This window comes from Papio anubis, chromosome 9, assembly GCF_008728515.1.
Source record: "Papio anubis isolate 15944 chromosome 9, Panubis1.0, whole genome shotgun sequence".
Taxonomy (NCBI): Eukaryota; Metazoa; Chordata; class Mammalia; order Primates; family Cercopithecidae; genus Papio; species Papio anubis.
In genome coordinates this window covers 79,169,026-79,185,707 of record NC_044984.1, presented here as the reverse complement: position 1 = coordinate 79,185,707, position 16,682 = coordinate 79,169,026, and the positions used below count along the sequence as shown (strand labels likewise).

The 16,682-nt window shown below is 34.8% G+C and overlaps 1 protein-coding gene across 3 annotated transcripts in view; it reads left to right on the top strand.

Annotated features, from left to right (window-relative positions):
- The window catches only part of SLC6A15 (solute carrier family 6 member 15), a 69,796-nt gene extending 61,521 nt beyond the window's left edge, over nt 1–8,275 (top strand). For 2 of the 3 annotated variants that reach the window (XM_031650648.1, XM_031650647.1), the window contains one exon: nt 8,065–8,275. In XM_031650648.1, coding sequence (XP_031506508.1) covers nt 8,065–8,159 — 95 coding nt within the window. In that variant the 3' untranslated portion in view covers nt 8,160–8,275. The remainder of the gene's footprint in view (nt 1–8,064) is intronic. The other variant, XM_031650646.1, reaches the window with a different exon arrangement.
- The last annotated feature ends 8,407 nt before the right edge of the window (nt 8,276–16,682 follow it).

The window sequence follows — 16,682 nt, the reverse complement described above, 5'->3', positions numbered from 1 at the left end:
GTAGAGATTGACATTTATTTTTCTGAGAATAGAATTTTTTTCGGAACAGTCTATTATTCTAGTTACAAAAATTTGTTGTTTCAGTGTTTTTAAAGGAATGTTTCATTATAAAAAGCAAAATAAAAATAAAAATAAAAATAAAAATAAAAAGTAGAACATGAAACCCCAGCAAACCTTGACCTGATAATATAGAGTAAATTTTAAAATTTTCAAGCACAAAAGCAATGTGGCACCCATTCTATCTGCTCATTATTAACATTTACAAACATTACTGCAAGGTCAATAGACTTCATAATGCAGACCCCTGGCTTAGATTTATTCCCTCCAGAGCACTCTTCGTCTCACGGGGATATGCCTTTTTAAACCTCCATTTTAAAGATTTTAATTTGAGCAAATATTAAAAGGAACATATGAGCATTACAATAATGAAATTAATATCTTATAGAACTGAACAATGAAGATTGCCTGTCTCAGCAGAAGGGACATGGATGTCCAAATCTCTGCTAAACAAATCAGACCAAAGTTTAACTATTCACTCTATACTTTCTTAATCCACTTTTCAAAATAATAATTTGAATTCTTTCTTTATGTAAGCATTCCTACAAGAGATTTAATATTTTCAAATTCGTTTTTTCTGAGTTCCTGTATCAAGTAATGCAATGTTGAAATAGACAACCAACCAAACAACCAGCGATTCTAAAATAGCAATATCTACCCTATTTCTTTCTCTTTCTCTCTCTCTTTTTTCTCTTTCCCCTTCCTTCCTTCCTTCCTTCCTTTCTTTCTTCCTTCCTCCCTCCCTCCCTCCCTCTCTCTCTCTCTTTCTCTTTCTCTTTTTTCTTTCTTTCTTTCTTTCTTTCTTTCTTTCTTTCTTTCTTTCTTTCTTTCTTTCTTTTCTTTCTTTTCTTTCTTTTCTTTCTTTCTTTCCTTCTTTCTTTTTCTTTCTTTCCTTTCTTTCTCTGTTTTCTTTCCTACTTTCTTTCTTTTTTTCTTCTTTCACTTTCTTTTCTTCCTTCCTCCCTCCCTCTGTTTCTCCCTCCCTTCCCCTCCTTCCCTCCTTTTTTTCTTTCCTCCCTTCATCCCTCCCTCCTTCCTTTCTTCATCCCTCCTTCCTTACTTCTCTCCCTCCCTTCTTCCTCCATTCTTTCCCCCTTCTTCTCCTTCTCTTCCTTCCCTTTCATTTCTTCTTTCTTTTTTTTTTTTTCTTTTTCTCCCCATGGTGCCCAGGCTAGAGTTCAGTACCTATTCACTAATGTGATCATTGTACACTACAGCTTCAAACTCCTAGGCTCAAGTCATCTTCCTGCCTTGCTTCTGAGTAGTTGGGACTATATAGGCTCTTGCCACCATGCCCAGCCCTACTCTCCATTTCTTTCGCCAGATGAAGCAACTGGCAAACTGGTTCTAGGAATTAGTTTCAGTAAAATAAGTCTGACCTTCTACATCATATACACTTTAATATCATGATATGGAAGTTATTTTCTATTGTGTTTTTACTTTATAACTCTTTTAATAATAACTCATCCATAAAGCAGAGGGAGCATTTTCTTATCCAAGACCGTTTCATTTTTATTTTTTCTCAACTGTTAATAAAATATTTATATTCAAACAAATTTCAACCAAAATAAGTAAATAAATCTATCTTCTGGTTTTGCTATTCATTCGTTTCAATAGCAAAAACAACACTTATTTTTGTTATGAATTTGTTGTATATTTACCTGTGTGTTTTTAGAAAACACAGTAGTTCAATACTAAACTTCAGTTTTCCAGAGGTTCCAAATTTTCAAATTTCCAATTTGTTTAAGCTGTTAGAACTGATTCACTTAGGCAGAGTGAGCAAATACCTCTATGATAGGGATGGGTAGAAACATTCACTTTTTTTCACATTCTCATCATTAGTGTGCATTTCATGATGCATGTAATGTTGATAAACAGTAATTCTGAGATTTTACCTTGATTCCACCAGCTAATTTTCTATTTCATCAATTTTTGATGACTACGTGAAAATATCTGAAATTTCACAAGTAGTTTGTTTCAGAAAATTCAATAGTTGTATATTATTAAAGCATAATAACTTTTTAAAATTATAGTCATACAATTTCAGGTAACGTTAAGGCCATAAAAAAGTTTTTCATATAGGGAGAAAATATTTTTGGCATTAAATTATGCTTTGTCTTAATAAAAAGTATAATTACTTGATAATAGACTGAATAGAATTATAAATTTCTGTCTTCACATTATAGTTTTGATTATCAGAGATGAAGGACTAACTATATGTGGATGAGATTTTATCTTTTAATATAAAATAGTATTAGCTGTGTAATATCATTAAAGAAAAATGTGAACGGGACAGAGTAATGGACTGTGAGCTCCTACTTTTGTTTTCCATTCTTTGAGGTCCTTCACTGATCAGCCAGGCATGGCAACCTTGTCTGGCTCATTGAATAACTATCAAGCCTGACGTATTTTTAAGAGAATGATCAGACTAGAATTATACTTTTAAATTTTTCAGTTATTTGTATTTTTCTCTAGAAATATGAAGGAAAATAGTGAAATCTATATTATTATCTTAGCAGTATTAGACTTATATGGTATATTATTCAAAATGATGTAAATAAATTTATTGTGCTAGCCTACTTAATACAAAGAGGTTTTATTATTATCAAAGATGATTTATGGCATTTAACACACAGTAATACACATAAACACACACACACACAATAATGCCAAAGCAGTGATGAAAAAATCTAGCTAATTAATCTTTTCACTATTTATATTTTAATGAAAGTGTTTTCAAAATATTTTACTAATGTCCAGAATTGTTATTGGAATATGAATATACTGTATCAGTTTTCTTGATGCTTGCTTTCATTTAGGAGAACACTTTTAATGATTGTATTTTGTTTTTAGGAATCAATAATGTTGACCTTTTAATATTATTTTACTAAGTTTATTTCTACAGAGAAATATAAACACATTTTCTTTTAAAATTACACATTAGTAGAGGTGTATAAAATAAAGTTTTAAGCAAAGAAAACATAAAGAAACAAGATTTTACATAAACATACACCTTCTAAGGTACAAAAATCATTTTAAGTCTTTTTATTTCCTTCAGTACAAAGTGTTTAAGATGGTAACCCTCCTTCTTTGCAATAGGTTTCTGCCTCTGTCCCCTAGCAATTGCTATATTCATCGTTCTTTAACTATTGTATTCTAAATTTCTTCTACTTCATTTCTTTCTACATGCTATTACCTATACCATTCTTCCCTTAATCATTGACTAAAATCAGCACATCTTTCGGTTCTTAGTTTAGATTGTATTTTCTTTTGTGGGGCTGTTTGCCCTGATTATGTGCTCTGTTCACCCTTGGAACAGCATTCATTACTGTATTGAAATTATCTGTTTCTTACAGTAGTCTATAAACTCCCAGAAGTGAGGTGTTTTGTTTTGTTCAGAATCATGTTCCCGGAACTTACACAGCACTTGACATGGAAGACACATGCTTTTTGTATTTGTATTTTTTTTTTTAAAGTAGATGGGGTAGAAGGGAAGCAGGTATCGAAGGAGGAAGAAGCATTAGAGGAGAATAAACAGAGCCCCATCTGAACAATCACACTCTTATTATAGGATCAAATTAGTTTCCCACTTAAATTGTGGAAACTCATTATAATGATATAAGTAGAGATGAGCTGACCATTGCTAAGTTCTCTTTGGGGATCATGGATAAATACACAGCATACCTTAGAGATTTTGCAAGTTCAGTTCCAGACCACCTGAATCAAGCAAATATCACAATAAGTGAGTCACATGGATTTTTTAAATTCCCAGTGCATAGAAAGTTTACACAATACTGTAGTCTACTATCTGTGCAATAGTATTATGCATAAAAAATAGGGTACATATTTTAATTAAAAATATTTTGTTGCTAAAAAATGCTAATATTCATTTGAGTCATCAGTGAGTCTTAATTTTTTTGCTAGTGGAGGATTTAACCTTGATGTTGATGGTTGCACTGTTGACTTAATTTCTTTCTACATGCTATTAACTATCCACTTGACTGATCAGGGTGCTGGTTGCTGAAGGTTAGGGTGGCTGTGGCAATTTCTAAAAGTAAGAAGACAATAAAGGTTGTGCCATAGGTTGACTTCATTTTGTGAAAGATTTCTGTGAAGGATGTGATGTTGTTTGATAGCATTTTACCCACAGAACTTCTTTCAAAATTGGATTCAATCCTTTCAAACCCTGTTGCCACTTTATCAAGTTAGTTTATGCAGTATTATAAATCCTTTCTTGTCATTTCCACAATGTCAATAGCATTTTCACTACAAGTATATTTCATCTCAAGAAACCACTTTTTTTGCTCATCCACTAGAAGCAACTTCTCATCTATTGAATTTGAATCATGAGATTGCAGCAATTCAGTCTCAACTTCAGGGTCCACTTACTGATTCCAGTTCACTTACTATTTCCATCGTGTCTACGCTTCCTTTCTCCATTTAAGTCTCTGAACTCCTCAAAGTCATCCATGAGGGCTGGAATCAACTTCTTCCAAACTACTGTTAATGTTGATACTTTGACCTCCTCCCATGAATCACTAATGTTCTTAATGGCATCTAGATGGTGATAATTTTCCAGACGTTTTCAATATATTTGGCCTAGATTCATCAAAAGAATCATTATCTTTGGCGGCTATAGCTTTACAAAATGTATTCATTAAATAATAAGACTTGAAAGCCAAAATTACTTCTTGCTCTTTGGGCTGAAGAATGTATTAGCAGACATGAAAACAACATCAATCTTGTACATCTCCATCAGAGCTCTTGGATGAACAGGTGCATTGGCAATGGGCAATACGATTTTAAAAGGGTTTTTTTTTTTTTCCCCCCCCCATGAGTAGTTCTTAACAGTGAACAGTGCACTTAAAATACTCAGTAAGCCATATTATAGACACATGTGCTGTCATCCAGGCTATGTTGTTACATTTAGAGAGCACAGGCAGAGTAGATTTAGTGTAATTCTAAAGGGTCCTAGGATTGATGGAATGGTAAATGAACAATGGCTTCAACTTAAAGTCGTTAGCTGCATTAGCCTCTAACAAGAGAGTCAGCCTGTCTTTTGAAGATTTAAAGCTAGACGTTGACTTTAAGTTTTAGGTTACATCTCCTTAAAATACAAAGTTATTTCATCTACACTGAAAATCTATTGTTTAGTGTAGTCATCCCATTAATTATCTTTCCTGGATCTTCTAGATAACTTTCTGCATCTTCTCCATAAGCACTTTCTGTTTCATTTTGTACTTTTATGTTATGGAGATGCCTTCTTTCCTTCAATTCATGGATCAACCTCTGTTAGCTTCAGTTTTTTTCTTTTTTTCTCACTACTCTCAGATTTCATAGAATTGAAGAGAGTTAGTACTTTGCTCTGGATTACGCTTAGCTTAAGAGAACGTTGTGGCTGGTTTGATCCTCTATCCAAATCACTAAAACGTTCTGTGTATCAGTAATAAAGCTGTTTTGCTTTCTTATCATTGGTGTGATAACTGAAGTAGCACTTTTAATTTCCTTCAGAAACTTTTCTTTTGCATCCTCAACTTGGCTACCTGTTTGGTGTAAGAGGCCTAGCTTTCAGCCTATATCAGCTTTCAGCCTATATCAGCTTTCGGCCTATATCAGCTTTTGACATGCGTTCCTCACTAAGCTTGATCATTTCTAGCTTTTGATTTAAAGTGAGAGATGAGTAACACTTCCTTTCGCTTGAACACTTAGAACTGTAATGCGATTAATTGGCCTAGTTTTTATATTCTTGAGTCTCAGAGAATAGGGAGGCCCTAAGAGTAAGAGAGACTGGGGAAAAGTCAGTTGGTGAAACAGTCAGAACACCGGCAACATTTATTAAGTTTGCTGTCTTATAAGGGGGAGGCTAATGGTACCCCCAAACAACAACAATCTAACATAAAAGATCACCACAGAAGTTGTGATAATAATATAAAAGCTTAACATATTTCAATAATTACCAAAATGTGACATAGAGACATCAAGTGAGCATGGTGTTGGAAAATTGGTTCTGATAGACTAGCTGGATTAAGGGTTGGAAGAAACCATCAATTTGTAAAAGAAAAATCACAGTATGTGCAAAGCTCAGTAAAGCAAAGTGTAATAAAACAAGGTAGGCCTAAGATCTTCACATAAATTATTTGAAACCAGGTTGCCTTGGCTGAAATACCAGCTCTGCTACTTTGAATCCAAATGACTTTGAATAATTTATGTAACTTTTCCATACCTCCATCTGAATTAGAAATGATAACAGTACTTGGTTCATAAGGTTGATGTAAGCATATAGTGGATTAATAATGTGGAATACTTTAGACCTAGAACAATGCATGTCAAATAATACATATTATATAATGTGAACTATTATTTTCCACATCTATCCAGCTTTTCCATCTGTGTTAACCAGCCATGATTTAAACATTAAAATGAAGCATTGTCACCCACCTGCAAACATAAATGCTCAACTACTGTATTTTAATTTTTCACTAAGCATACTGTTATAATTCTGATACAAGTTTGAAGGACGATATATGAGAAGGAAATTTATCAAAATTCTATACTGATTAGTTCAAGGGGAATTTTAACATTATACAAATATAATTTTAAAATATTTTGTAGTTAGGAAATTAACTTACAAAAATCTAAACAATAAGTGAACAGAATAAAGTAAAATGAATCAAACCATATTGTTTACTGTAATTTTATTTATATCTTCACTCCAAACGTGATGTGTGAAACCATTGAGTGTCATTCAAGTATCTTCCATAAGAGGGCAGTGGAACATTTCCATACCAGTAGGTTTTCAACTACTTTCATTGATGTTATGTCCAAGTAAATTGACGCTAATAATTGGTTGCTTGGAAGGTGTAGTTGATGTAAAATCCTCTTGTTTTTGGTTGTTGTTGTTGTTTTAGTTTTATTTTGTACACTCTATTATCACTCAACTTTAAAATAAAATGTATTTTATTTCTATTTAGAAATGAAACCTTTACTTAAAAAACACGAGAGACCAACATTATTGATTCCTAAAAACAAAATACAGACAATCATTAAACATATTGTTTTTCTAAATGAAAGCAAGCAGCAAGAAAATTGATATAATGTATTGATTTTCTAGTAACAATTCTGAACATTATTAATATATTTTAAAAATACTTTTATTAAAATATAAACAAAAGATGAATTTGTCAGTTTTTTCGTCATTGCTTAGGCATGTATTATGCATCTATATATGTGGGTGTGTATTAGCGTGTGTAAAATGCCATGAATCAACTTGAAAATAACAGAATCTCTTTGTAATTTGTAGGCTAACATAATCAATATATTCACATCCTTATGAATACTATGCTAAAATTATGCAAGATTTTTATTGCTGTGAATTTATATGTTTCTTAAGAAAAAAATCTTCAGAGAGTTTAATGGTAACCGTATAGCATGTAGTTATGATTTGGAGGATACATAAATTATTGTAGGAAAAAATCTGAAGAGTGTTAATGCTAATATTAACATCAATTGAACCTGATAGCAACAACAATACTACCGCAAATATATTTCAGCAACAGCTAACGTTTCTTAGTTAAGTGATTACTACATGCCAGATAAAACTCATGCCAAGAACTTTAAGTTCTGATCTCCTTTGTTCTTTACAACATCTGGATGAGTTAGCTGTCTTTGTACAGTGAGCTCCATTTTATATTTGAGAATTAAAATCTATCACCCAATTTCATAATGCTAATAAGTGGCAGAATCAAATCTCAAAGAGTCTAAGATCTTAACCCGTTTACTGGAATAAAGCATCAAAAATTTGACACATTGAAAAAAACAACATTATAAAAACTAGGTAGTCAATGTACTTATATTTTCACTTGGGACCTGTGTGGCCCTGTGTGAAAAGGCCATTTTAAAGGGTAGTTGCATTTGAGCTAAGACCTCAAGGGTGAAATTGAACTAGTTGAAAGACATGGTGAGATTATCTCTTTCTTTGTTTTTCTTTTCATTTTTCCCCCTCCATAGGTGTTGAGCTATTACCAAGACTGCTATCAGATTGCTACATACAATATAAGAGGATGAAGAAAATAAGCAAACAAATTGAGGAAAAAGGAAGCTAAGTTTCACGCTGTTAAAAAATGGAGTTACAGACATGGAAATGGAATGGCTAGAATTTGAAGTAGCAGCGTGAAATCATGATTTTCAAGAATAAATTATATATAAGTTGATATTAAAATAGATACATATGTGTGAGTTTGTATGTGTATGTATATATATACACACACATATATGTGTGTATATGTAAATATACATACGTGTGTGTATATATATATATATTTCCCAACTCTCTCCACAGACCAGTCAATATACAGTGATGCTTCATTTGAAATGAGCACATTAGCACATTGGTCTTGGTTCATAAATATAATTCTTCACTAAAATGAACCAAGGTTCTTTGAAGAAGTGGCTCACTCCAAGGCTTGGGCAAGGAAATACAAGATGAGCTGGAAACCACTTGGTCTTGGAGTAAGAATGTGCTCAAAGAACAATGTAGGTGTGTCAAAAAGATACAGCAGCAACACTGAACAGGCTTCCACTGAACAAATATAAGATAATTTGAGTGTCAAAATAACTATAGTAACAATGTCAACATTTTGAGTAGAACAGAAATCTAAAATCCATAAATAAATAAACAATAACTGAATAAATATTAAATGGAAGAGAGGGCAAATTCTGCTTAAGTAGATTGCTGACTAATAAGTGCAAAAGAAATGATGGAATTGGGTAATCAGCATTTGGCGATCATCATAGTAATAATTAATGCATGAATCTTAAATGGATGCAAATTGGTGGGTGAAATTTTGATGAGGAACAGGACAGTTACAAAGTGTCAGAGTATATTTCTCACAAAATAATTAAACTTATACATTAATTAATGCATATATTACTTAATTTTACAGTGGAGAAACCTGGCACTATCTTAACAAAATGATAAAAGTTAGTATCATCAGTAAAATGACAATTAACCATTGTCTACTTTCTGATACAAAGTAATGAGAATACAAATCAATATAAAACACTGCAAAGCAACTAGCTTGCATTCTTCTAGTCTCTCAAAGCCATGAAATACAGTGAGAGCCTGAGCAACTGTTCCAGTCTTTAAAAGCTAATGAAACATGACAACTAAAAGTATTATACAATATCGGATTGGATTCTAGTCCTTAGAAGCATATTACAAGGAAAATCAAGGAGATTTGAATAAGGTTTGTGGATTAGATAATGATATTTAATCAACATTTGATCAATGATAATTTCACGATTGTGATTATTTTGCTGTGGTTATCGATGCAAGTGTCCTACTCTAGAAAAAGTGCTTCTGCGAGTTCTTAATACTAGCTGACAACATTGACATAAATTCAAAAATTATTTCAAAAAAAAATTTTTTTTATTTGAAAAAAGCACTAGTGGGCCAGGCATGGTGGCTCATGCCTGTAATCCCAGCAATTTGGGAGGCCAAGGCGGATGGATCACCTGAGGTCAGGAGTTCAAGACCAGCCTGGCCAACATGGTGAAACCCCGTCTCTACTAAAAATATGAAAATTAGACTGGCATGGTGGTAGGCGTCTGTTGTTCCAGTTACTTGGGAGGGTGAGGCAGGAGAATCGCTTGAACTCTGGAGGCAGAGGTTGCAGTGAGCCAAGATGGCACTATTGCACTCCAGCGTGGGCAAGAAGAGTGAAACTGCGTCTCAAAACAAACAAACAAACAAACAAAGAAAACACCAATGATTTTACAAGGGAGAGAACTGAAAATACGAAGATGCTAACACAAAGGAAGGAGGTTGATACACAAGGGTAGAGTGGCTGCAGCATAGGAAGGGAAAGGGTGCAGTATTACGAGATAAGGCTTGAGAGATGTACGGGAGCCCTGTCTTGCAGAACTTGAGTGACCAAAGGCATATGCATGTTGTAATTTAAAAAGGTGGAAGCCCTGAAAGTTTAAAATCAGGTGATTTGTATAATCCTGATTTTTTTTAAACTGTCATCTCCATGCTCAGTTTAAATTAGCTTGGTGGTGGTGGTGGGGTGGGGAGAAAAATGTATAGAAGCAGGGATAAGGAGGCAGGCCCATGGTGATTATGGATGACTCTGAGGTTCTCTGTAAAATCAGGGAGCATATAAATTATACTTTTTGCTATTTCCCAAAGTACATGTATTGCATCGGGTCTTGTCTGTATGAAACATTTTGTGTGTGTTAATATATAAATTTATTGGAGATTTTTGTATCATTTGAAAATAATTAGAAGAGTGAAAAGAATGATAGAATAATGCTTCCACAGGGAAAGTTTTAGGAGGAAATTATGCAACCCTGTACCTAGAAATAGTTTTAAGTGGTAATATAAGCTATCAGTCCTATTACTGCTATTATTCTATCACATTTTAGATAACTTAATAACAATTCCACAATGGTTCAGAACACCTACCATTCAATGATGGCTCTTAGAAATGCAATATTGTAGCATTAAAGCTAATTTTAGACATAATTATTAGATTCCTTAAACAATACTGATTTTCAGCACTTTCTGACAAATGTTTATCTGATCCATCTCTAAGTATCCCTGGGACTAGGAAATCTTTGTATTAATTTCCAAGAAAAATAAACAAATACTGATCTATTTTGCCTTTTCTCCTTATTCCTTCTGCTTCATCTATCTTCATTATGCAATTTATGAAGGAAAAGCATGGAATTGAATGGTGTATCATGCATAGGTGATCACAGATCAATGTAATACGGGGAAAAGATTTAACTGAATAACAAGTAGCTTCCCAAAACCATTATAAGGGCTGAGAAAGGCACTTTTAGGAGATTGAGAAATGAAAATAGAGCAGAAAACTAGTTGCCAGTGACCTCAGCTGCCTGCAGTACCAGGGTGAGTCATTTTCTGAAGGACCCCAGAAAGCCTCAGGTAGTCTCTACTAATGATCTCAAGTCATAGAATACTAACGTGGAGAATCCTCAGGTGGAATTCCTGTCTCAAATACCCTTTATCTGCTGCTTGCCTGCAGATTCCCTCACACTTGCCCACAGCTGTCGCAGAATACTCCTCCTCATCTCCTACCTCCCAAACTTACATGAGTGCTTCTCATGGCCCTACTGACAGGGCATTAGGGAAATAGGGCCTTTAGCTTTCTTCCCCTGCAGTTTTGGGGAGAGAGTTGAAGGATAGGGATGATACTGAGAATTAGAAAACAGTGTCTATTATAGGTGATTTGGTGTTATTTCTTCTTTAAGCTCAATATCCAAATTAATTGCTATTATTCAGCCCTGCCATTCAAGTCAGCTGAAGATAACAGTTTTATCTTTAGTTCTTCAAAAGCCATCATATCAACATAATAAAAAGCAAAGTGAGAAATGTGGGTACCTCTGTACAGGATTACTCAGAAGATTTTTTTATCAGGTTGGCAAAATTAATTGAGTCACTTTTTGGTCATATTTTGGCAGACATGTATCAGGCAATGGGAATTTCAAACCCAAAGACATCAATGTATTTGATCATTTAGTTCAGAAAACATCACTTGGTTTAATGACAATTTAATTAGCTTGGTAGACAATTTTTATTCAGTTGGCAAGTACTTTTTCGAGTATTTAAATGTGCCAAAACTCTCTTAGATTTTGGGGACAAAAATATGGCTAGTCAGTATTCTTTTTTCATTGCATATTCCATATGCCCCTAGTTTTGTGTCAAGAGTCTCAGCTTGTTGAAGTTCTTTATTTGGTAGTGATCTCAACCTTCATTTCTGAAAGGTCTGAATCATGAGTGAACATGCCTCATCTCTTTTATGGTTGCCTGTTGGTTTTTTCATTTGTTTTGCACTTTGCTCCAACTTTTCATTGAAGGTTTTTTGTTTGTTTGTTTGTTTGTTTTCTTAATTAACCTTTACTAGTTGGAATGGAAGAATGAGAGGATCCCCTAGAGTATTCCATAGGTTTTAGACAGAGCCCTTCTTGCTCCCCTGTGGAGTAGCAACCCCATTTTATGTTAGTTAGGATCTATCGCCCTGGTCAGTATACTATCTCCTCTTTGCATCTTGTTTCAACAGCATGAGGAGTGCAAAATGGCCAAATGGAAGATGGGTAGGTGCAATTTAACTTTCAATGCTACGAAAGAGCTGGCACCCTGCAACAGGTTCATATGAACTCCCCAGAATCACTGATGTGCATCATTTCCCAACTGTGTTTTTAGTGACATCACTTTGACATCTTGAAATTGGCATTCATGGGAATACTTACCGCCACAGAATTCAGCCAGTGCTACAAATCAGGGCATAATATCAACTATGGCTTTAAGGCTGGTTACAAAAGCAAGTACTGTAACAGCTAAGCCTGTTTCTTCTTGCATGTTGTGATGTAATGTGTGTGTGTGTGTGTGTGCTCATGTGTACCAGTTACTTTGCCCCCCATTCTTACCCTTATCGTATTAAGGATTGTCATGGATGGTCAACTTTACAGTTTAGTTTTTAGATTACAGTATTTTCAGATGGGGATTAATGGATAGTATCCAGAGGGGGATCCCATCACTGTTTAGATTTTGTCTGCCCTTAGGGAGTAGATGACAACATCTTCATGTGTATAAAAGATAAGTGAATACTTTGAGACAAAAGCATAAAATTGTTTATATTGTTATATGGACATTTTAATATATGCAGAAAGGTGTGTACAAGTGATTAGAATCAGAAGGGATTTATTATCATGTTAGTCATTTTTCTCTTATCTCCAAACTTACACCTATTATCTGCTCTGTGATGCTAATGTTATTCCTGACTTTAATTATGGTGACAGGAATAACTTTCTTCCCCAAACAGACTTATTGTATCTCCTTAGAGGCACTAGTTCCAGATGAGTAGAGCCCTCTCTTTAGAGATATGAGTTCCATCTTTGCAAAGCACTGGATCTGAGTTCCTGGGATACCAGCACCAGCCAAGCAGCATCTTCATTCCAAGGCCTAGGTCCTAGCTCAGTCGAGTTCCTTTCCCTGGCTCCTAAAATATTAGCACTACTTGCTCTTCCCCCTTTCTAAGAAGACTAAGTCTTAACTCTACAGGGTTCTTCTTTCGAACTTCTAAGTTCTAATACCTTCAACTTCTTCCTTTTTCCTCCAACTGAAAGGATGATGGTTGCTTCTTCCTTTTACTTTCTTTGTGATACCTATTTATTTATTTAGAGATGGCGTCTTGCTCTGTTACCCAGGCTGGAGTGCGGTGGTGCAATCTCGGCTCACTGCGACCTCCACCTCCCCGGTTCAAGTGATTCTCCTGCCTCAGCCTCCTGAGTAGCTGGGACTACAGGCACCTGCCAACACGCCTGACTAATTTTTTGTGTTTTTATTAGAGACAGGGTTTCACCATGTTAGCCAGGGTGGTCTCGATCTCCTGACCTCTTGATCTGCCCGTCTCGGCCTCCCAAAGTGCTGGAATTACAGGTGTAAGCCACCGCACCTGGCCCAGTTTCTGTTCTTTAAAATAGACTTTATTAATACAATCACCATCAACCAACACAGCTCTGAAAAAATGTTGGACATACAAAGGTGAAAGTCTCTTTGTTAATTTTTACTTCATAATTCCTTCACCGTTGCAAAAGGAAGATCAAGGTGTTACTTCTACATAATATGCACCCTTCTGTTTTATGTTTGTTGTGTGTCCACAGGAATCTTGGATGGTGACCAGAGTGAATAGTGATTTTTTTTTAATTAGAAAAATATCTGTGATTGTATGTGATTGTACAAATCTCAACATAATGAGACTTGATGGAATAGAGGAGAAAAATTATAGGAGTAAACAAATAAGACAAGCATATAATTAAAGGAATGAGATGAAGGGATGGAGTAGACAAATAAAGGAGATTAAACAAAGACAATATTCCTGGATTTTTAAAAATAATTTCAAAACAGTTCTGCAGAACAACATAAAATGAGATTTCAAAAATATTTGCCATGCTACCATATTTTATCCCCACCACTTCATAGAGACATTGGAATAAAAAATAGAGGAAGAATATACTGTCAGAATTGAAGCTAACCCTTTCAAAGAAGAGGCAGTTGGCAGCGTATTACGGAACACAGACACGTGTAGAAATACACAGATATTCCTCGAGGATCATTCTCTGCTACTGTATTTGAGAGAGAAGGTAGTTATATCTTCATCTAACTAGATCGTGTGGAAGCAGATATTTAAACTATTCTTTCCCAATTCTCTCACTTCTAAAATAGAACTCACTGCAACTTCTTTACTGATTATGGTCTAAAGCTTCAGGACCATTGCCCTCCCCAGTATATGTGAAAATGTTTTCAACAGAGGTGTTGCCATACAAAAGGCCAGATTTCACTTGGGGACTCGAGGCAGAGGCAGGGGGCATTTAAAAAGGTCACTGTTTTAGAGCTAGCTAAAATCAGAGATGACAGCATTTTCTGGGCTAAAACTCAATTTTTTAAAGGTAATTTTCTAGCATACATAAGGGAGAGAGAAGGTAACAATAAACAACCCCTCCTGCACCCTTTTTCATCCAACTTAAATAATCATAAAAGATTTACCAATCTTGTTTAGTCTATTGTGTAAATGTTTTCTAGAATATTTTAAAGCAAATATCAGACATCATGTAATTTTAGTTTGATTCTTCTGTAAGAAACAGAAATGACACAGAGGCAGAGACCAACCTACTATGCCTTTTTATTATTTACCCCAAACCAGCATTAAACACATTCAGTTTCTATCCCTACAGGTTTCATCCCTTAGTTCTAATTAGAATGACTCCTTCTCTTCTTCCTCCTTTTCTCAATCTCTGAGAAGTTCTGGGCCTCCCAGAGAGGGAAGTTCTGGTATTGTTTACAACCAGGTGACTGTTGCAAAGTAAAGAGGAATTTGGCCACTTTTACAACTTCCACTTGGGCAGAAACAATGGGTCATGGGAAGAGGCAATTATAATTCTATCACCTCATTTGAGATGGGTTCAATGAACAGGTGGTCCCTTCCTATTTTCTAAAAACAACACTAAAATAGCGACCAATCTTACATGTTATTTCCATTATAGTTAATTTTATCTTCTTTGGGGAAAAGTTCATGCAGATTTTAAGGTCCGTTGTCAACAATCAAAAGTTCCTAATCCCACCTATACTCTGAGAGAATACGGGAAAAAATGTCTTTCCTTTTATGATAAGTGTTAGGGAAATTCCCATGCTATTAGAAACCATTAAACCAAAGGATTTTCAGACTAATCCAGGCCCCCATGAGAACACTCCCCAGAACCTAGCCCTGCTACCCTACATGAAGGCCTTCTTTGTTCTCTATCTCCTGACAATACTTCCCCGCTAAGCTATCACAGTTTCATTTTTCCCTCTTGGAAAACTCCACTGAAAACTGCAGAGTCCAGCCTTATTTTATAATCAGTTTCTTTCCCTCCATTATTTTATAATCAGTTTCTTTCCCTCCATTAGTACAATCTGGGAGACATAATAAATAGACCTGAGTAAATATCATAGGTCTAAGTCATTCTGTTTAAAATAAACTGCCTGAGAAATGTAGAGGAGGCTTAAACAGAACTGTCTGTATGAGACCTGGGACTTCAGGTATAGCTCACAGGTCTGGAATCAGATTTTGGCACTCCAAGTTTCAAATAATAATTTGTCAATAAGGCCCATATTCATATTAAATACACTATATATCTATAGGGTGTGTTGCCTTCCATGTAGACACCAAAGTGGTGTAACTCACCCTTGTGTTGCTCTCCCTAATTCCAAAACCATACCCAAAGGGTTATGAGCCAGTGAGAAATTGTGGTAATTGCTGTGCATTTTCCAAGCATCTGTCCCTTGTAGATACCTTCTACTAAAAGTTCTTTCAGAAAACTAAATACCATATTTACTTACCTTAGATTAGACAGAAGCAAATATATGGAAGTGAATAGGGTGATAAAGATTCATTATCCTCCTGTTCACAGCAATCAGTTCTCCAGGAGGCTGAGAACTAGTTATACACTCACTGCCTTATCCTTATTTTCTCATGTATTGTGGACCACAGAAGACTTCCTCTCAGACTGAGGAAAGGATACAAGATTTTCTCCCATATTTAAAATGATGATATGATGAACGTTAATTATTGAATATAAAGGTATTTAATAAACAGGAATTTATGCATTTAAACAATAGTTTTCAAACTTTACTGTGATTAAAACAACTTATGTAGCTCATTTGAATGATAACTTCTGAGCTCTCAGAAATTCTAATTTAACATATCTGGAAGGGATTCAGTGATCAGCATTTTTTTTAAACAAATATCTTCGGGGATCTTGATGCAAATGATTTGTGTCACTTACTGTAAGAAATATTATTCCATAGAGTATATTAAATAAACTTTAGTAATTGAGAAGAAGAAAAAAAAAGTAGTGAGTATATTTCATACTGCACTAACTTAGGTGCACAAACTATTTTACCCTACCAGATGCCCTTAACTCTGTCCTACTGTGAAACACCTGGATCTAAATAATCCGACTTCCTTCGATCCAATGCAGAGTCTTTGGCTAATTCTTTCCCCCTGCATGGGCACTTTCCTTGCTTCCTTTTACCCCAATAGTTTGAAAACTACTCTAAAACA